Genomic DNA, 21,845 nt, shown 5'->3' with positions numbered 1-21,845 from the left:
AATCGCTGCTTCGAAATATTTTTGTTAGCATTTATTAAGGAGATATGCAAGTATTGGATTATACTAGGGTTTTCAATAAAAATTTATAAATACATTTTTTGATTATCAAAGTTTCCAAAAATCACAAAAAAATTTTTAGGTCTCCGGTCTTTTTGTTATTATTTTATCGTTCAAAGTTGGCTGAAATTATGTTGAATCATATAGATTATCCTTTTCAATTGAATATTTCTATATCAAAAAATTTAGAGAGTGTGATAAAAAACTATCTAAAATATTTAAACAATCTTGTAGTTTATAATAATACCGTAAAAATATAAGGTTGTCGATGATTTAAAAACAAAATTTTAATTTAATTATGAGTTCATCGAAGATCCATCATTTGATGAACAGAGACGACTATAGTAAGAGTATTGATGATTGAAGAGCAATATCTATATTCTCAAATTTATAAGCATCACTTGCACCCAATAGGGTATTATCGTTAGTCAAAAATAAATCATGAAATTTATGTAAAAATATACTTAAATATTCTGATTTCGAGTCATAAAAGCACATTTTTCTTTTAAAATATTAAAATTAAAAATCGTAATTTTTAAACTGTATATCACGTGACCTAAAACGCGAGTAAGCCCTGCTGTGATGTCATAGCGGTATGAGTCATAGACCATCAATTAGTTCAGTGTAGACAGCTGGGTATAATGTATACATAGATAATAAGTATTTATATTTATTATAATCAGATGTCTATGAATATATCTGTCAAACTTATTTGTGTTATTTCGTATAGTGATACCCATATTACGTCATCAAATTGGATGCTCGCGTTTTTGATAGTTTAAAAAAGGTTTAAAATTTAATTTAAGTTTTTGGCAAGAAAGCGTGTGTATGTACCGTGCAATAAATCAAAATTTTTCACAATACTGTAGATTAACAATCATTGTAATAGGTACAAATTTGACCCCTGTGGAGATACCACCCAAAAATGCGAATAGTTGCATGTTTTTCTACTTAAATTTGTTTCGAAAGTTACTAAAAATTAAAGAAATTAAAAACATTTTTTTTTTTTTTAAATAAATTGTTCATGTAAATTTACAATTGAAAATGGTTTTTCTAAACTATAAATTCAAACGGCATTCGCTTTCGTAACGCCATCACACGGAGAAATAATAAAATAATATGAATAATGAATGGTAAATAGCTTGTCTTGTAACGGACAAATCTAAAGACTTCATAGTCTCTTAACTGGCATTCACTATATTAAAACGTATATTTCCATAGAAACCGATTTACTCACAGCTCAACAGTTGTAAATACGTCACTACCGTTTAAATATAACTATTTTTTTCATTTATATATGTATTTGTGGCAAAAAAATAATTAATGCAAGTTCTTCATTTTCATAAATTTCCGATTGGATTCATTTGTCCTTCGTTTGTCCACATTTGTCCACCCAAATTTCGTTTGTCCACCCTCTAATTAAAGCTATGACACAATTAAAAATTTTTAGTTTAGTACCCCTACACTAATGGTTTGTCCATGTTTGTTCACCGAAAATTTTTGTTCATCTACACTTCAATTTTTAATTTTGAAGAAATTTGACATCAACAACTAAATGCGAATTTAAAAAAAAATAGATACCATTCGTTTGGCAATGGTTTGTCCATCCAAAATTTTTGTTTACCAACCCGTAAAAGTAAAGTTATGGCAAAAATAAAATTTAACAAATGCATTAAAACGTAAAAAGTTACTCCACAATTTATAAAAATGTGATAACTTAAAATTGAAGGGTGGGCAAATAACGAATTTGGGTAACTTGACTATCTTGATCTTGGTCTTACAGAGTTAGCCTTGGTTCTTTGTCTTGTATGACTCTTGATTTACCTTAATCATAAATGCTGACTTAACCAGAGTTGGTCGCGTCGCGGCGATGTGCCACCATGCAAATTTTTTACAGCGTTGTCATATTTCTCGCTGATTTAAACATAAATAATTACATCAGACAAAGTTTTCATCGATTAAAATATATTCTATTATTTTTGTTGACTTGATATTTAATAACTTTTTATGTATTTTATTATTCTTAAAAAACTAATTTAATGAAATTAAATGATATCTGATGTAAATGTCGAAGTTTTGTTTTAAAAGTATTATTTATATTAATAGATTATTCCTTAGAAATAATTTATAAATCATAAATAAAAGCATTATTTGTCTTTATATAACTTCAAAGTACATTTATAATCACATTTTATAACAAAAATTGACATAGAATAATTTATAAATCATAGTCCAAATAATAGAGCATAGATGGGCATACGGTTAATTTGAGTATCTGACAACGCTGTACCCAAAATCTACCAAACTACCACACTTGGGTTGCGTAATAAGTACAACGTCGCATTTTTGTAGTCCCGGGATATTTAAACTCAAAAATTTAATTTCGAGATTGGAATTGGAATGAAATTTTTGTTAATGAATACTAGAATATTTAAAATATGTATTATACTTGTTGTCAGCTTCTGACGTTCATAATTTAGAAGAAAAAAAACTTTAAATGCGGTGCCGCGCTTATCACACGACAGGCGAAGCTTTAAATAAACTCTGTAGAGAGCCCAGTCAATTATTTCAGCATGAAGAAACATTAAACTTACCCCTTCAAAATTAATTAGGACCTAGAACTCGAAAATATTGGAAACGTTTTTTCATTGGTAAGGCATACGCCGTAACGAGCTATTTGTTTATTTCTATAAATTCAATTAAAAAGAAACTGTAGAGTGTTTAATTATAAATTACTGATTATGATCCCAATTTCATGATGATGATAATAAGGTAGGAGAGAGGTAAAAAAAAAAGAATACAGTGTCGCTGGAATGTAATTTCAGCCCCTAAAAAGTAGAAAATCTAATATTGTCTTGGTGTATAGTAAAATTTTGTATTTCAGTAGTCCCATGGCTATTCTTAGAATATATTTAAAAAAAAAAAAAAACCAACAAGATTTTCAAAGTATAAAATTTTAAAAACAGTCAGTATCAAATTAGTTTGTGTTAATGGATTTATACTTTTATAGAATCACTTTCATGACAATAATCCCAAAACTAAAAAAAATGAATTATTTTTTAGAATAATGTCTCCTGGGGAATTTTTAAATATAAAATTTATAATATTTCAAATAATAACAACAAATATTTTAACAAAATCTCCTGTGGTTTTAAATACTTACTCAAACTTCCATGTTATAAGTAAAGAAAAAATTATGCGAAATATGTAAGCAAGAGTCTCGCAAGGCACTTGTGAGACTCTTCATATAGTCTTGGTCTTCATATTGGCCCGTTGATGTAGACTTGATCTTAATCTCAGTCTTGTAATTGATTTTGCTTATCACTGCATAATTGTAATAAATTACTGAGTATGGAGTATCTATGGAGTTACTAACCGAGTCAAGTCTTGAGTTTTAATTTATCCTAAGTTATCTGTTATAAATTTAGAAGTTATATTTTTAACATCTAACATTAAAAAAACAAAACAAAAAAGAAATTGTGTTTTCAACAATTTATTTTTGAGTATTGTATGTTCTTATAAATAAATTTCAGGATTAGCTAAAGAACTTGGCATCCATTTAGAACTCAATTCTTTAAATATTTTATACAGAGGATAATAATATACAGGGTGTACCATTAAGTCAAATCGAATATCTGAAAAATCAACTCGTCAAGTCAAGGATAAGAAGAAAAGTTCCTAGTATTTTGATTCGATGTACCATTAACGGAATGAGACCTTCTTATTTATTGTTTTTAACTTTGAGGATTTCTCGATTCATATGATCGCTAGTGATCAAAGTTGTAGAAAATTATTTTTGCTTCATTTTATGATCCGACCATTTTTATTCACTATTATCACCCGACCAAAAAGTAAATGTCTCGATAAATATTGTACTTAAGGAGATCAAGTGATAAATCGTTATAAATTTTATTTCTATTGCTTTGCTTACTTTTTTTGACTTGGCTAATTCATTCTTCAGAGATTTGGTGTGGCCCTGTATAATCTACAAGTCGTCACTTCGCTCCTCAGTTTTTAGAAATATTTTGAAAAATATTGAGGCTGTCAAATAAAAACCCAATGCTTTAAGAAGAGATTTTCACCATTCATTCCTACTTAAACCCAAATTCACATCGTTTGAAAAAAGTTAAACTATTTTATGTTCAAAGTATAAACTTATATATAATATACATATAAAATTAATCTATTTTATAAACTTTCTTAACTTCTCCTCGCTTCCACCATTTTTTATAAAAGATGTTCACCACTCAAACCCAGGTGTCTACACCAATCTTTTTTATTACCAATTAGCCCAAATGTCATGTTTCACCATATCCATGAATAGCTCGTCAGAAAAATAAGACAAACAATAAGCCAACCTGCTTAAAAAGTACAAGTGATGTTTTTAGAACGGGATTATCTTTATTTGGATGCAAGAAATGACCTATGAAAAGACCATTTTGAAACCATGTGCACAAAAAATAGTATTCAAAGTCAAAATTGGTGGAAGAGTTTTTTTTTTGTAAATATCTCGTAAGCTATTAAGTTGATGACAGTTATAGCTAACAAAATTTGTTCGTGAGTTAATTTTACATAAAAAAAGTTCTACACAAAATATCCGTAGTTCTCAAGACATTTGCTTGAAAAAAAAAAATTTAAAAATTATAAATATTTTTTATATTTATATTTTATATTTAATATAATTTTTTTAAATTGACTGTTAACTAAATGTTGAGTAATCCGAAAATTATGGCTTCTATGGAGGGCGTGTTTAATGTAAAATTAACTCACAAACATATTTAAAAAGCTAATACTGCCATTAACTTAATAGTTTACGAGATATTTTAAGAAAAAAAACCTATTTTCGCGACCATTAACCTGGAATAATTTTTTTTTTCGCACATGATTTTGCAATGGATTTTTCATAGGTTATTTCTTGCATCCGAAAAATGATAATCCCGATAAAAAAACTTCACTGGAAATTTTAATACTTGTTCATACTTTTTTACAAAATTTTCGTTAATGTGTAAAGGAAACATTAGCTCCCGGTCTATCCTCTAGATTCAAATTGAAATTATGGTGTCTATTTTGTTTCAAATTAGTTGTTATTACAAAAAATAAGTGGTAAACATAAGCCAAAAGTTTTTCGTAGTTGTACTATCTTTACCCTTCCATCTCAGTTTGAACAAAAACTTTTTTAATTTAGCCTGATTGACTAAGTAATAACATCAATTCTATTTGATGTAAACTGTGGAAATACATCAAATAACAAGTAACAAAATTGCGCCACTAATTCTTTGCCATTTGGTAATTTTTTTTTTTTTTTTGTTTTCTGATTCTGTTTTGTTTGTAAAAGTTAAAATATTGATTATATTTATAACAAGTAACTATAAATTAATTTGAAGGTCATCAATCAATAATACAAATTCATATTTACAGAATGTCACAGAGTCCAAGTTTTTATGTTTAACATATTCATTAATATGATTCTTTACAACGCAAAATACTTTCTACCTCGAATATATTTTTCTATTTATTAATGCTGTATGATTAAAAAAATTATTAATAACTTTTTATCTCTATAAAATGTTAAAAAATCTATGTAGCCGTACACTTGTATCATATCATATTGGGAAAATCTCCAATGACGTCATACATTGAATATGGCAATCACAATCCGGCTTAAATCTTTAAAAAAAGTAGTGGTCTATGGAATGAATAGATAATTAAAAGTGTGGACTATTTTTTAAGAGGGTTTATTTATACAATTGAACAATATTGTTGGACGTTTCTATGATTTCTTAACATCCATCTAAATATTTAACGCCAGCTGAAACCCAGTTTAATCTGTTATCGTTGCTCTATTTAAAGGCACATGTTTTCGCTTGGTAAAATGATTTTCTCAAAATTCCCGGTGTCAATCAGCATTTATTGTTCTTAATAAATACGCCTCTAAAATTTGGGATGTAGCTTAATTATCTTACCAAAAAAAAAAAATTTTTATCTACGAAATTTTTTTAAATTTTCGCTCAAAGAGCATGCTGTTTTATTCAGTGCCACGGTTTTTCCATTTTTTATTCAATTATCTTAGAAAAATAAAAAAGACGGTTATCCATCAAATTTAAACTTGGTTGCGCAATCAAAAAGTTTCCAAGTCCCGTGGAAATTAATGCCCCACTTATATGAATTTTCTTAAATAAAAAATTTCTGAATAAGCATAATTAAGCCAGACACCAATTTCTGGAATTGTATTGATCAATGATAATGTTTGCTTATGAGCACTTGAAAATAATCCTTATTCTTTGGAATAGCATCAACACATTGCCAAAATAATTGTAAATATTGAACTACAAATTATTATTAATTTACAATAATGCATATAAAATAGATATACGTTACATTATGTTACATGACCAGGGCCGGATTTAAATTTCTGCCGCCCTGGGGCACTGAAGAAAATGTCGCCCTATGACTGAAATTTTATTTTAATAGTTTTGATATCTTATTTTTTAAGAATTAGAATAACTAATTAATTGCAGAAAACAGAACCGCTTCATAACGAGCTGACTATCTGGTTGCAGATAAAGATTTTAACGCAATTCTTTTTTCAGTATGAAACTGTAAGACTTCCCAGCGATGCGTCGATGTAGTAAAAAAGTTGTATAAAGTTTGTACTGTATGAAAGAATGAAGCAGCTTCTGGGGCGCATTCTACTGCGTGAACTACAACTAAATTCATAGAATGAGCAGCACAAGGAGCATGTTCTGCAAGATATAATTTCATGAATTCTTGCCTGTAAGCCCGAATAAATCCCTGATACATTATTCGCGTTATCATATGACTGAATTTGACAATCTGAGAGATCAAGATAAAAAAACTCAAGAACAGATAATACAGCAACTAGCAAATCTTCAGCTTTATGTCCAGAGTTCTCAATAAACATGAAAAAATAAAATTTTTTTAATTCTTCAAAAAAAACTATATTTATCAATTCCAGAAAAAAAATATCAAATTTTATTTTTTCAAACAATGTTTATTTAAAAGAATTAGTTATTTATATATTGTATAGAAAATGTTTTCTAACTTTACAAATTTTGCCGCCCTAGAAAATTTGCCGCCCTGGGCGCTAGCCCCGACTGCCCCTATTGTAAATCCATCACTGTACATGACTAAGCATTGAACAGCATTATATGTTACACGGAAAACTAAGCCGCGCTCGGATAACTAGACTATTAGAGGAAATATTCATCAAAAGTTATTCAAATTATGATGATTTTGAGACACTTTGACATAGACGGGAGAAAGCCATAGTAGGTGGATAGAGTAACTTATAAATAAGTGATGGAAAAGGTAAAAAGCTGTCTCCAACAAAATTAATTAAATTAATAATAAGGTAACATTTTTCTGGTTTTACACAGAACCACACCGGTTTTTACTCAGAACCAATGGGATCTTTTTTAGTTATAGTGGAGTCAAACGACCTGTATACATTCCATTAGGTAACTCAACATTCTCAAGGAGAGAGTTTACTATTTACATCATAGAACTTGAGAGACTTTTCTAAAGATAAAATGGGATATTTGTAAAATTTAATTATAAAGTATCGGTCAATAAAATATGGATGGGGACTCATAGCCCACTAAATTCAAGTTGGCGGGACTGGAGGGCACGAGCTCAGCCCATATCTTGGAAAACACGTTTTATAAAATATTTCGTGGACCATGCATCGTACATCAAAAATAGTAGGAATCATTTTCGAAGAAAATAACTTTTATTTAAAACTTGTTGCTGTGCATAAGTTATTTTTTAAATTAGTCCAAACTTTTTTCAATATGGTTATTGCTAAATATATAGTTAACGATTCATGATACATTAAAGTATCATAAGTTTAAAGCGCTATAAAATAAATACCTATGCATAATTCAGAAAAAAATTTAAATAAAAGTTATAGAAATGTTATTGTCTACGAAAATAATCCCTGCTATATTTGAGGTACGTTCACGAGATATTTGACAAAACGTGTAAGGATGGCGACTGAAGCTCGCACTCCCCAGTCCCGACAATTTGGATTACATTCGGGGGGTACTCCTGAGCATATTCCAACAGAAATTATTTCTGTAGAAAATTTCAAAAAAGTCCCCGGTACCAGCTAAATAAATCTGGCAAAGGAAAATTTCTTTGAAACTTTCTTTACAGTTTATGAAAAGTTAAAAAAAAATGTCACGTCATGTCAAAGTTCTGCAAATCTTACTAATACATTACCTAAAAATCTACACTTTACGATAATTTTTAATTAGAATACTTTTTAACAAATTATTGCAAATATGGGCTTCTAACCGTTTTTGCATTTTTAGTTCTATAAATACATAATTTATAAATAAAAGACAAATTAAAAATATTTAATCTGTCTAGCTTTAGTTTATATATTAGGAAAAGAGAAAAATTGGTCTTCTAACTGAATTTTTTTATAATTTTTATCCATTTTCTTTTTCTCTCGGTGTTGACTGTCAATCACCGTGATACGTTGACAGTGAAATAGTCAACCGTTTTACCCTGCCAACTGTCAAAGGTGCCACCTACTTTTCACAACATTCTGTATATTCATTCATAATACAAGTAAAAAATAATAAAAGTCCGAAATTAGTTTTATCAGACAATGTAAAAATTAAGAATAAATTACTAGTATCCTACATCTGAACAACATTAATTCACTTGAAAAAAAATTTCTTAATTCAACTAGCCAAAATATACAGAAAAATATAAAGAAAATTCTCACCAAAGAAAATTAGCCAAAGTTTTTTTGGCTAATTGTAAACTTGTAAACTAACTAAATTCGTTTTTGAGATTATAAAAAACCAAATATGGTAGGTATATTCATCATGATTTCTCTGAAACTTAACGCTCTATTAATTTGAAATACGGAACGAAAGTTCCTTTTACAACATATACAATGTTCGTTCTGGAAGAATTTTGAATTCTTAGTCTAAGATGTTAAAATTGCAATTGGAAGTTTTAAAATAATCCATATTTGCTATGATGACAAAGTTTATACGTCTACCTGTTATTATATGTTTCAGCATTCAAAAACAATCGTAGATAGAATTTTTAGTACAATAAACCTAAACCATTAATTTCTCGAAAAAAAATGTTTCGAAAAAATTGTTCGTTTTTTTATGAGGAATTTAAAGTTTTCCTTTACTAGACTTATACACCCGATATGTAGACTAAGATAGATAATAATTTTTAGTTAAAAAATATTAAAAGAGAAAATCCAACAGCATGTTTCAATTTCTTTTTTATTACAATAAACACTCTTATTTTGCTGGTTATTAAATAACTTTGGCTTTCTAATCTTACAGACAGTCTAGAATATAAATGTCCAATATGACTCCGATCAAACTAAACTAGTTGCCTGTGGAACAGAATATACTTTTTTTTATAATCATTTTTATTTTTTACTGACCGTTCGTTTTTTTTCACAAGAGTTTGCCCTTCGACAAAGGTCTCCTCCAAAGATTTCCTCCTATCTATGACGCGTGAAATACTGATCTATTCTGGGCAAGTATTTCTTCTGAGGTAATTTTTCCAGCGTTCCATTTGCCGACCTTTACTTCTTTTTCCATCTCTGGGGTGTCACTCAGATATTATTTAAGTTCATTTCTCATTTTTCTCTCTTAGCATATGGCCTGCCAATTTCCATTTAAGTGTTTTGCATACTTTAGTGGCATGCTTAAATTTAGTTATATTTTTAATTTTGTTCAATCTCACTTTATCCTTTCTTCTTACTCCGATTACACATCTCCTTATTCCGTTTTGACATACTTTTATTTTTTTAGCTAGTTTCTCTGTTAAGGCCCATGTTTGAAAACCGTAGTTTAATCATGACAAAATTGACATGTTATATACTTTTCTTTTATCTTTAATTGGCATGTCTTTGTTTTTCATTATTTCGCTAAAAGACCAAAACTTTTTTCGACGCGTTGACGGTTCTTCTGACAATCTCCTTTTGCAAAGTATCCCGTGTGACTATTAGTATAGTTGTCCTAGGTATACGTATTCGTCCACGTATTCTGTTTTCTCCATATTTACAATGGTGTTGTACGGCTGCGAAGCATTAGTCATAATTTTGGTTTTTGATGTATTCAATGTAAGTCCTGCTCGAACAAGTTGTTGGTTTTTTTTTTTTTTAACTTTTCCTTTATTTCGTAGGAAAAAGTTATAAATTAGAATTCTCTTTTAAAGTCAAGGTCTTGCTTGAGGACTTATACACCCGATATGTGGACTAAGATAAAGAATAATTTTTAGTTGAATAAAATTATAAGAAAAAATCCAAATAGAATGTTTCAATTTCCTTTCCATCACTTTAAACACTCTGATTTTTCTGGTTTAAGAACTTAAGCTTTCTAAATATTACAGGCAGTGTAGACATCAAATATCACTCCGATCAGAATAGGTTTATTGCCGATACAGTGTGCACAGACTTAAATGAACAATTGCAAATATTTTTTTGCAAAATCAATAGATTATTTTCCTTGAAAATGAAATTCAAACATCATTTCTGGCCGTGAAAAATCGGATGAATGAATTCGGGGTTTGAGTCGATGTTACATATATGTATATATGAGTATATACCTAATACACTCATAGAAATAAAAATATGTATAAAACTTTATCGACTTTTTTTCCCTATTGTGTATATATTAAGATTTGGTTGCATGTCAAGGTTCCTTTAATGACCTAACATAACTCTAAACCTAATCTAATCTAATCTATGTTATATACTATATTTACTATATAGCATTTATATCCAGCTTATATATGCTCGCTATAATAATATTTGAATTGTTTTATATAGCCCGCCTGAGTGATTTCATCGTGTATATTATATTTACGACCCGCCTAGTTACACGTTAACATGTAGGTAAATCACTGTTTAATTGTAACTTACAGGTTAATTATGTCAGTATACCAATTATGTCATCCCAAATTTACCCTATTTAAAAAGCATCTCCATTGCCCTGTTGGCAATGAATATACCGGGTGCATGCAAATAAATTTCCAAGATTTAGTTATTCTTGCACTTTTTTCCAATACTCAATAGCTAAGATGTTACGGAACAATAACTTGAAAAAGACTATAATTGAGAATAAAGCAAACAATATTCTGATTTAACGATGGACTTACTAATAATAAGAAAATATAAATAATAGAAAATAATAAAACTTTGTTAGTTATAAAAATTTCCAATTCAAAACGTATAGGGTCTTTTTTAAATAGACATATGCTTGAAACTCGATGTATAAATTTAATCGAGGAAAATGCGTCAAACGAAAAATGTTAGAGAAAAGTTTTCGGGTTCATTTCATAACTGTCAAAAATTAAATGCACGCTTTAAATTAGAAAGTTTCGAATAAAAAATTTTTATCAATAAAAACTTTATGGGGCAGAACAGATATGGAGTAGATTGAACTTTCCATTAAGCTTTATCTATAAAAACTATTTTCAAGCTTAGAGCATATTAACTTAAAATAGACACCCTGTATTATATGGAAGTTTTGAATTTGAAATTTTTATAATTTACAAAGTTTTCTTATACTTTTTTAAAAATTATTTAAAAAGATCAGATCCAAAAAATTACAATACGTTGATCATGATAAGGGATTTTCTGGGTCATAGAAACAAGCACCAATCAGCAAAACTTTAATTAAAACTTTTCGCTATTTAATTTGTGGCTATATTATTATACTTTTTTACGATTTTTTTTTCTAGAAATTTTATATTTAAGAATATTAAATGTAAATTGCTTCTTTTTTTTACAAATTTGCTCTTTATAAAAATTTGATTGATTAATTTTTGTTAATCCCTTTTTTGCTGAAAATGATATTATTTTTTAGAAATAAAGATCTTTATTAGATTTAAAATTTCTGACAAACTATCTTCTTTTACAACTGGAAATTCTTACAACTAGAGTTTTATGAAATTAGCATTACGTTTAGTGTTATGTATTCTTCGGAGAAGGTTATAGTGCGAACAATATTACTAAACAATTAAATTTTCGCTTATCTTGCTCAAACAAAACTTTTCAATGATGGTGGAAGTGCAAATCAGTTAGTATTAATAGTATGAATTAATATACTGCATAATTTAATTGCGTTTCCACCATCTATAAACATATACGATAGAATCTTGATAATGAAAAAAGTCGATAATCGGAAATGTCTCTACCAGTCACACAAAACCAATATTGTTTGTTTGTATGTACTGTACATCTAACACAATTCATTGCTATGATTCTAAAAGCACAATAGCAAGGGAATATTCTGGTCTAAAAGCCTAAATTGTAGGCATTTTTCAAACTAAGATTATATTTAAGAAAATGAAAAACATTTTTGTAGCAATTTTTTCATATGACTTTTATTGCTATGTTAAAAATATAATACAAAAATTGTGAAAAAAAATAAAAATAAAAATTCTTCGAATTACAGTCAGGTGAAGTGGGGGTTACAAAAAAAACACGGCATTCTGGTTGACACGATTTCAGTCGTAGTAATGATCCGAACACAAAATGTCGTCGAAATGAAAAAAAAATGTTTCCACCACTTTTTTTGACTTTTTCGGATTTTAAAAAAACACTTAAAATTGAAATATTTTGAAATCCAAGGTTCAGATGTTTTTCACGAAGTTTCAAAGGAATCGGTCATGTAGAACTTGAGATATCATGATAAAACCACCTTGAAAAATGTAGTTTCAAGAAAAACGCGTTTTAAGTTTAAGAGATAATTCCGGTAGAGCTACTCGGATAATAATGTTACTCACTTTGGATTATTCGCCGATCCCAGATCCATACATTGGGCTATCTTCTATTTGATATGCAATGTCTTGCAAAGTTATTTTAGCTAATCGAGCTGTTTTTCCATCTTTTGAAGCAGCAGAAGCTCACAGTACAGTTCGTTACCAGAAAACCCGCTGTATCTCCGAAATAATTCGAATTTTGAAAAGTTCGTTTAAGGACATATTCTTAAAGGTCTAACCTTTAAAAATATACAAAAAAATTTCTTCTATTTAGACCAGAATACTACCTAAATGTTGTGTGTACAGCTTTGCTTAAATGCATACATTCCACTGCTGTTTCAATGCTCTGTTTCATTTATAATGTATTTTGTCGTATACATTCCCAGTAATCGGATCCAATTCAATTCATTAATTGGATCATTTCTGTTGTTTATCGATTGTCGAGACTCTACTGTATTTACTTTACTTATATACTAACAGCTTAAAACACTTAAAATTGTCTTAAAAAAACTAACATTTTGCGTTGATTCATGCATTTAATTATTGTAAAAGATGGTGATTTGCACTAATTCCCAATTCTCACCATTTGTACTGTGCTAGGCTAGACTTACTATTTGTAAACATAGTACAACACCTCAATAAATTAACTTATTCTTTTCGCAATATATTTCTTGTGAGCGAATTCACGTTCGTTAATCAACGCAACACTTGCAAAATAGTGAAAAACCTGAAATGAAAGGTCATTTTTAAAACAAACAAAATAAATCATACCATTCTCAAATTAAGATTTTTAGCGCAGTTTGCAAGATATTTTTTAATCTCTATTTCTCTATTTTATTTTTTTTATCTCTTTGAAGTAAGGGTAAGATATTTTTAAATATTGTCTGTCGAAAATAGCTAAAAATAATTTAACAAAATCTAAAATACTATATAGCGCTATATGCTGATTCACTCTTTCACTGACATACCGATACAAATTCAAAGACACTTAGAGACATGCTAGAAAGATGCGGTTTTCGGTATTCGATGACTATCAACTTTTTCATTGCAACTATCGAAATTAAGTCAATTCGAATCGAAATAAAGTTAAATTAACAGAATACTTCGAAGAATTTTACTCCCTACATCACAATTCTCCGAAAATGAGAAAAACACCCCTAAAACTACCCCGTTTTTCACAAGCTAGAAGAATACGGTTTTTTATTTTTTTCATGTAATGATTTTTTCTGGGACACTAAACCAAAGCCAAAAGCTGCCATAAAGGTCAAAGATAAAAACCTCTTGCAACCAAATTATTATTAGAGTATTACTGTGATACCATAAATGTGTTTTACCATCTTTTACGTTGATAATTTCATTTATCAGCTCCTCAATTATTTTTAGAAGCTGAGTGCACTTTTCATGCATATACCATGTGCTACACTAGCCCATCACAACTATTATTAATATTAATTTTTATTGTGACGGCGGGAATCGAACCCGCTACCTTAGGCATACCGCGAACGGAATTGGTTACACCTCAACTTTCTGATTCCATAGAGTTATATTAAATAAAATGCAGAAATTAACTAATGAAAAACCTAAGTTGCTAATAATTGCTAAAAATATACATATGTCATTTATTACATAAAGTATTTGGCCAACTCTATGACGCAAATGTGCAAATAAGAATATATTTTAAACGTTAGCGTGTGAATAGCAACGGTGATAAGTTTAATGTATTTGTTCTCATCAATATTCAAAATCTAAAAATATCCAAATATAAAATGTTGGTATTGTTAAAATGTTTTTGTTAAGGGGTTGTTAAATTAGTTAATCGGAGTATGAATAAACATCTATGAATGAATTGTTTACATTTTATAATCAATGATTTTATATTCATAATAATAGTGTGCTGTTTACGTAAATAATCTTGACCGTCGTTTATTTTTTTATTTCCAATCAATACAAGTTTTGAATTTTCTGGACGATGAGATCGAGACGTGTTCTGCTCCTGATCTGTAGTACTTCCAATGTTGTTGTCATTGTGTAAAGGAGGTGAGGGGGGAACCTTTTTTTGTAAAAGCGGGTAAAATCACTGTGAAAATCTGCTCGTAGTATGTTATATGTCCGCCATTTTTATACCATGCATATATGAAATATACATAGTATATTAAGTTTAGTCCCAAGTTTGTAACGCTTAAAAATAATGATGCTAGGAAAAAAATTTTGTCATAGGTGTTCATAGAATCACCTAATTAGTCCATTTCCGGTTGTCCGTCCGTCCGTCACGATAACTCAAAAACGAAAAAAGATATCGAGCTGAGAATTTTTACAGCGTACTCAGGACGTAAAAAGTGAGGCCAAGTTCGTAAATGAGCATCATAGGTCAATTGGGTCTTGGGTCCGTAGGACCCATCTTATAAACCGTTAGAGATAGAACAAAAGTTTAAATGTAAAAAATGTTCCTTATCAAAAATTAAACAACTTTTGTTTGAAACATTTTCGTAAACATCACTGTTTACCCGTGAGGGCGCTAATTAGGCGGAAATTTTATGTGTACAAACTATACACTAAATGTCGGTCGGTAATGCAGAAACCTATAAAGTCATTTACATATGTACTATACTTTATTAGTTATGTATGTGTCACATGTTTGTATGTGTTATGTGATAAAGAAATCAACACTGACTATGCATGGTATTTCAACAATTAACTCAGTCAATTGTTTGTTTTCACTTGTTCCAATATAATTTACGCCATCTAAGAAGAGAAAATTGAAGTGGGCGGATGAATAGGTCTTGCGTAAGGAGTGAAGAAAAGAAATTAAAAGAATCATATTTTTTTATTTTGCGATTTCATAAATTAGAGTGAAGGAGATAAAATAAGTTTATGTTTTGTGTATATATTTAACATTTAATAATATTTTCTATGTTAAATATTTTCTAATTTACATTTAAGCAAGTGAAAAAAAAACAATTGACTGAGTAAATTGTTGAAATACCAAGCATAGACAGTGTTGATTACTCTATAACATTACACATACATACATGCCACACATACCAATAATTGATATCCCCATATTATACATACTATACAATTTGCGCCCTCACGGATAAACAGTGATGTTTACGAAACAATGTTTCAACCAAAAGTTGTTTATTTTTTGATAAGGAACATTTTATACATTTAAACTTTTGTTCTATCTCTAACGGTTTACAAGATGGGTCCTACGGACTCAAGACCCAATTGACCTATGTTGCTATAGAATAATAAAAATATTATTTATGCAATTTCGTTTCTTATTTTCACAATTTCAAATGCAACAATTTTAATTAATTGATATTTTTCAATAATTTTAATTTTACATTTGTTATACAATTTACATGTAAAAAATTGAAAATTAGTCATAAGCGCTGGCGTCAATTTGATTGTCTCTACCTACGCACACAATGGATAGTTATTTTAGAAAATGGCAACAAGAAAGAGAGATATTTATGAAAAAATGTTTCAAACAAATGTTTATTTTTTTATATTTAAACTTTTGTTCTATTTCTTATAGTTTACAAGATGGGTCTTACGGTATCTCATTATTTTAAGCTTGTAATAATTATGAGAAGACATAAAGAAAAACTTGAAAATTTTGTCATGAAAATCAGTATATATATATGGGTATATAAAATATGGGTATAAAATATGCATTTCGCAGAACTACATATGTTTGCGTACAAAAACATAGTTGGATAAAAATGACTTCACCTAATTGTGTTATATACAGGATGCTAGCCAAGTTGGCTACATATAGAAAACTTTTTTATTGTAAGATTTACGGAAAAAATGTATTGTTTATAAATAGCTCTGCTTTCAAAAATATTAACATTTAGCTACTCACTTTTGACATAGAATATGCAAGATGTCCACAAATTGAGAAAGCTCGATAGAAAAGTTAATGGTCGTTTATAAATTTAGACCATTTTGAACAGATAATGAGGGAAAAGGTTCAAGAAATCACTACTGAAATATGTAGGAGTGTATTTAAAAAACTTTGTAAAAGAACAAATACATGTATGGAACACGAAGGTGGAGACGTTAAGACAAAAACAAACTGAAGATAACTGTTTAGGAATGAATTGTTAACGAAAGGAATGTTTTGACCACTTCAATTTTAAATGAAAATTTGCAAATCCTATTTATAAAACACGTTATCTGATATACTTATTAACCAGTCATCATACTTAGAATGTTTATTTGCTAATTTGAAACATTAAAACAAAATAATTAATACAGAACATTTATTTTTCATACATTACGTTACAATGATTATTGTTGACGTAAGTAAAAACAGTTTTCTTTAGTTCTTGTTTGCCTCAACGTACCCATCTTCGGGTTTCATACAAGTAATTCTTTAAATACACTCCTACATAGCTCGAGAGTGATGGACCGCTTCCCTTATTATCTGTTCAAAATGGTATACATTTCCAAAAGACCATTAGCATTCCTATCGAACTGTTTCAATGTGGGGTTACCCTGTACATTCGATGTCAAGAGTAAATAGCTGAAGTAAATAGCGTATATTTTCAAAAGCAGAGATTTTTATAAAGAACAACTTTTTTTGCGTAAAACTTATAAGAAAATTTTTCCATTTGTAGCCAACTTAAGAAGACGCACCCTGTATAGAGTATAAATATTCTCGGGGGCAGCGCGTTTACTTTAACAGGACACGCAAAATTTTTTATTTTACGCGCAAGTTTAAAATTGTTGGATATACATGCTTATGGAAGAGGAAGATGATCGATTTAAAATTAGAAAAATCATTTTGTTCCACGTTCAATAAAACGTAAATATGTTTGCGTACAAAAACAGAGTTGGGTAAAAATGATTTCACCTTGATCTAAATTTTGTTATATATTTGATTTTCCATGATTTCTTCAAGGTTTTGATTGAATGATGTGTAAAATAAAATATTTATATGTTTATGTAATGTTATGTTATTTAGGTACAACAATAAAAAAACATAGAAAACAACAATCAACACCCATTACAGCTCAAACATCAACAACAACAACAACTACAACCACATCGTCTTCATCACGTAATAGTTGGCGTGCTGAACATAAAGCTGCACGTACTTTAGGAATTATAATGGGTGCATTCCTGTTATGTTGGTTACCATTCTTCTTATGGTAAGTTTAATTTTCTATGTATTACAAATTATATTATATTATGTTATATACATCAATCAGAGATATAGAGAGTACGGAAATGTACATACTTAGAGATAAAGTCGGGCAATGTTGTATATTATACTTTAGGATATGGTGTAAGCCTGTAGTCACCTGGTACTCAAAATCGAGCCCGTTTGGAAAAAAATTGCGAATGGCTGAAAAAACATCACGAATTATTGGGCCATTTTGCTCCCCGAGGTGAGAAAAAAAGATATGGTCCTTTTTACCGTTTATTTAATAATTTTTTTCGAGGAGGTTGACTAAAATTAAAATGTATGCAGGGAATGATAGTGGTTTTTATGCTTATCCACATCGTCAGCGGTGGATTTACACTAGGGGCAGTCGGGGCTAGTGCCCAGGGCGGCAAATTTTCTAGGGCGGCAAAATTTGGAAAGTGGAAAAAAATTTTGTTATTGTCATCAAAATTTCTCAATAGAAATTTTTATTCTTATAATTAATCATACATCGTTCATCAGATAATTTAAGAAATTCGACTCATACAATATTTGTCAAATCATTAAAATTTAAATTTGGTTTTTTTTGGAAAAAATAAGAACGTTTTTGAGTTGTTTTTGCATTTAAAAAAAAAAAAATTTTAATTAATCAATAAATTTCTTAAAAATTTAAAAAAAAATTTTTGAATAATTTTAAAAAAAAATAAGATATCAAACCTACATAACTTTTTCAATGATGGGGCGGCATTTTTTTCAGTGCCCAAGGGCGGCAGAAGTTTAAATCCGGCCCTGCACATCGTTTTTTGTTTTTTTGAATAACGAAACTTCCGGCGCCAAAATCAAGCGTCAAACGCATTTTGATCAATATCTCCAGTTCTAGATCAGACAAAATAAATTGACTAGCGGCAAAATTTTGGTTGTAATCTACTCTAACAACGTCTAAATTTGGACAATCTAAAATAATTCTAACCACGAAAACTTAAAATTATCTAAATTAGCTCTGACGTCGGGGTATTGTCCAACCATACAATGGATGGTGTTTTTAGGTTATGCTGACCTAAATCTACAAGACCTCCTTTGATTTTTTTAAATAGCCACGACTTGCATTTTTTTGGTCTAAAAATATTTTTTTTGGTTTTGCATTTTTTTGGTTGATTTTGGCGCCGAAAATGTCGCTATTCAAAAAAACCAAAAACGAGGTGAAACAACATAAAAACGACTATCATTCTCATCATACATTTTATATTTATAGTCAACCTGCTGGGAAAAAAATTATAAAAAAAAAAACGGTAAAAATAGACAAATCTTTGTTCCTCACCTCGAGGAGCAAAGTGGCCAAAAATTCGTGATCAGCGCACAAAATTACCCCTTACTGCTTCTATACGAATCTTATTACATAATCGTACTTTATATCCTAGTATGTACAAGCCTAATAGAAGTATCAAGCATGCTACTCTGAGCAGAAATAATATTGACACGCATCTTCATGTCTTCCGTTTAATGGAAATGTATCATAAGGGGAAAATATTAAAAGCATCCATTATTATTTCACTATTTGAGTGCTGAAATATTCATATTCAAAGACTGTTTCCGCAAATCTCCCTAGAAACTATTAACTGACAAGGCAGTAGAATTTTAATATTTTCATAGAGGTGGATTTAGATGATTACAAAAAGGCAGTAAACTGAATGTTACAGTATACTAATATTTACTTCTTTATACAAATAATTATTTGATTCTAACATTAGTTAAAGTTTAGGCTAAATCAATTTTAATTTCACAATGAAAAGAGAAAAGTTGTCCCGCTACTGAAAAACAGTATAAGGTTATATTTTATTTTCGAATGTATCTCAGACATCGTATTCATAATCAGCCATCACCCCTTGAAGCACAGTTTGGACGATAAATACTTCCGTTCAAAAATGACACGATTTTCGCAATACGTGACAGAATCTGTATAATCTGACAACATATTCGTATTCAGTGACCAAAAATATCAACCAGATGACAACTTTAAGCCAAAGTAAAGTAAAAAAAAATTGTGGTTACATTTGTCCCCTGCTCTGCCGTTTCATTAAAATCGGTGCTGTTTTCCAACTTTTCCACTATCGACAAAATTTGATCACTTACTATTTTAAGAACCAGGTATATAGTATATTATTATTTCCAATTATTATATTATTTATTTCCTTCTTTTAACTATAAAAAATTTTATCACTGTACTATTTTATTTACTGCAAAACAAAAAATATCGTTTAATTATTATGTTTATTTCGAATAGGTACGTGACAACAACATTATGTGGTGCAAAATGTTATTGCCCGAATGAAGTAGTGGGAATGTTATTTTGGATTGGTTACACAAATAGTGCATTAAATCCATTAATTTATGCATACTTTAATCGTGATTTTCGTGAAGCATTTCGTGATACATTACAATGTACAGTACCATGTTGTTATTACTGTTTTATATGGTTATTTAATTATAATAAACATACAACTAAAACAAAAGCAACAACAATAACAGCAACAAATGATTTAAATAAAAAGAAACAAACATGTAATTGTTATTATTATTGTTGTTGCTGTTGTTATTCATGTTGTTGTTTTAATAATAATAATTTAACAAAGAGTACAACGGCATCGGCATTATCACCAAAAACATCAACGGCAGCTGGAGCACACCATCATCATTATACGGTGCATGATGATTGCGAGGACGATGATTGTGATCACGAGGATGAACATAATACTGCGCAGTATGTGTAGCATCCAATAACAATAACAACATAGCCAACAATATAAATAACAATAATTTATTTATTTAAAAAGTTGGATGCTTCTCAGGATTTACGAACTGTACTTATAACGTAAAGGGTTGGATAAAGTTTGATCATCATGGTACATTATCCAACTTATTTTTAAGTTGAAACTGCTTTCAAATTTCTCTACTCTGACCAATATACAAGCATGAGCTAATAAAAATGAATGCAAAAGCTGTTTATCAAATTTTGATCTGAATGGTTGGATAAATAAATTTAGCCAATGACAGAGCACTTAGAAATGGAAGGTGGGGATTAATAAAAATTTTAAAAAGTGAGGTAGATAATTTGATAATTAGATGCAACGATAAGGACAACAGCAATTGCTGTCCTAATCGTTGCTTTTAATTACCAAATTATCTATCTCACTTTTAAATTTCTATTAATCCTCATTCAGTAATTATGCTATGTACATATAGACCAGAATTTAAAAAAATAAGATAGATAATATGATAATTAAATGCAACGATAAAGACAGTCCGCTTTTTGTGGTCTTTATCGCTGAATTTAATTATCAAATTATCAATTTCATATTTTAAATTTTTATTAAACCCCATCCAGTAATTACCATGATATATAATGATACTCATAGGCTACGGGTTGGGGCTTAATAAAACTTTAAAAAGTGAGATAGATAATATAATAATTAAATAAAGACAATAAAGACATCCTTCCATTTCTAAGTGCTTTGTCATTGGATGAATTTATTTATTTTTTATTAATTGATTTGTTTATTATCTCGGGAATTAGGCTTCAGATCGAAATTTGATAAAGAGCTTTTTCGTACCAAACTATATCAAAAAAATCAGAACAGCAACTGCCATCATATCCTGGAGCAGTTTGTAGTACTTACTTTAAGTACAGTTCGAACAATTTGAATATAATCCTGGGATCATCCTATGCAATAATGCATCTAAATATGCTATGAATATTGACTAAACCTTGGAAATAGATTTAATTATACTATTCATCTCTCTGCAAAGTGTAGCATTCAATCAGACTGTAATTTTTTCGGCTACAATTAGATGTATTCATTTA

General features: G+C 29.2%; 1 protein-coding gene across 1 annotated transcript in view; it reads left to right on the top strand.

Annotated features, from left to right (window-relative positions):
• Positions 1 to 20,754, top strand: part of LOC123294308 (octopamine receptor beta-3R-like) — a 30,877-nt gene extending 10,123 nt beyond the window's left edge. The window contains exons 5-7 of the mRNA XM_044875476.1: positions 17,804 to 17,990; positions 20,268 to 20,430; positions 20,617 to 20,754. Of these exons, the coding sequence (XP_044731411.1) occupies positions 17,804 to 17,990; positions 20,268 to 20,430; positions 20,617 to 20,754 (488 nt within the window). The remainder of the gene's footprint in view (positions 1 to 17,803; positions 17,991 to 20,267; positions 20,431 to 20,616) is intronic.
• Positions 20,755 to 21,845: the final 1,091 nt, after the last annotated feature.

Source organism: Chrysoperla carnea, chromosome 1 (genome assembly GCF_905475395.1).
Source record: "Chrysoperla carnea chromosome 1, inChrCarn1.1, whole genome shotgun sequence".
In the NCBI taxonomy this organism is placed as follows: Eukaryota; Metazoa; Arthropoda; class Insecta; order Neuroptera; family Chrysopidae; genus Chrysoperla; species Chrysoperla carnea.
This window is presented reverse-complemented; position numbering and strand designations above follow the sequence as displayed.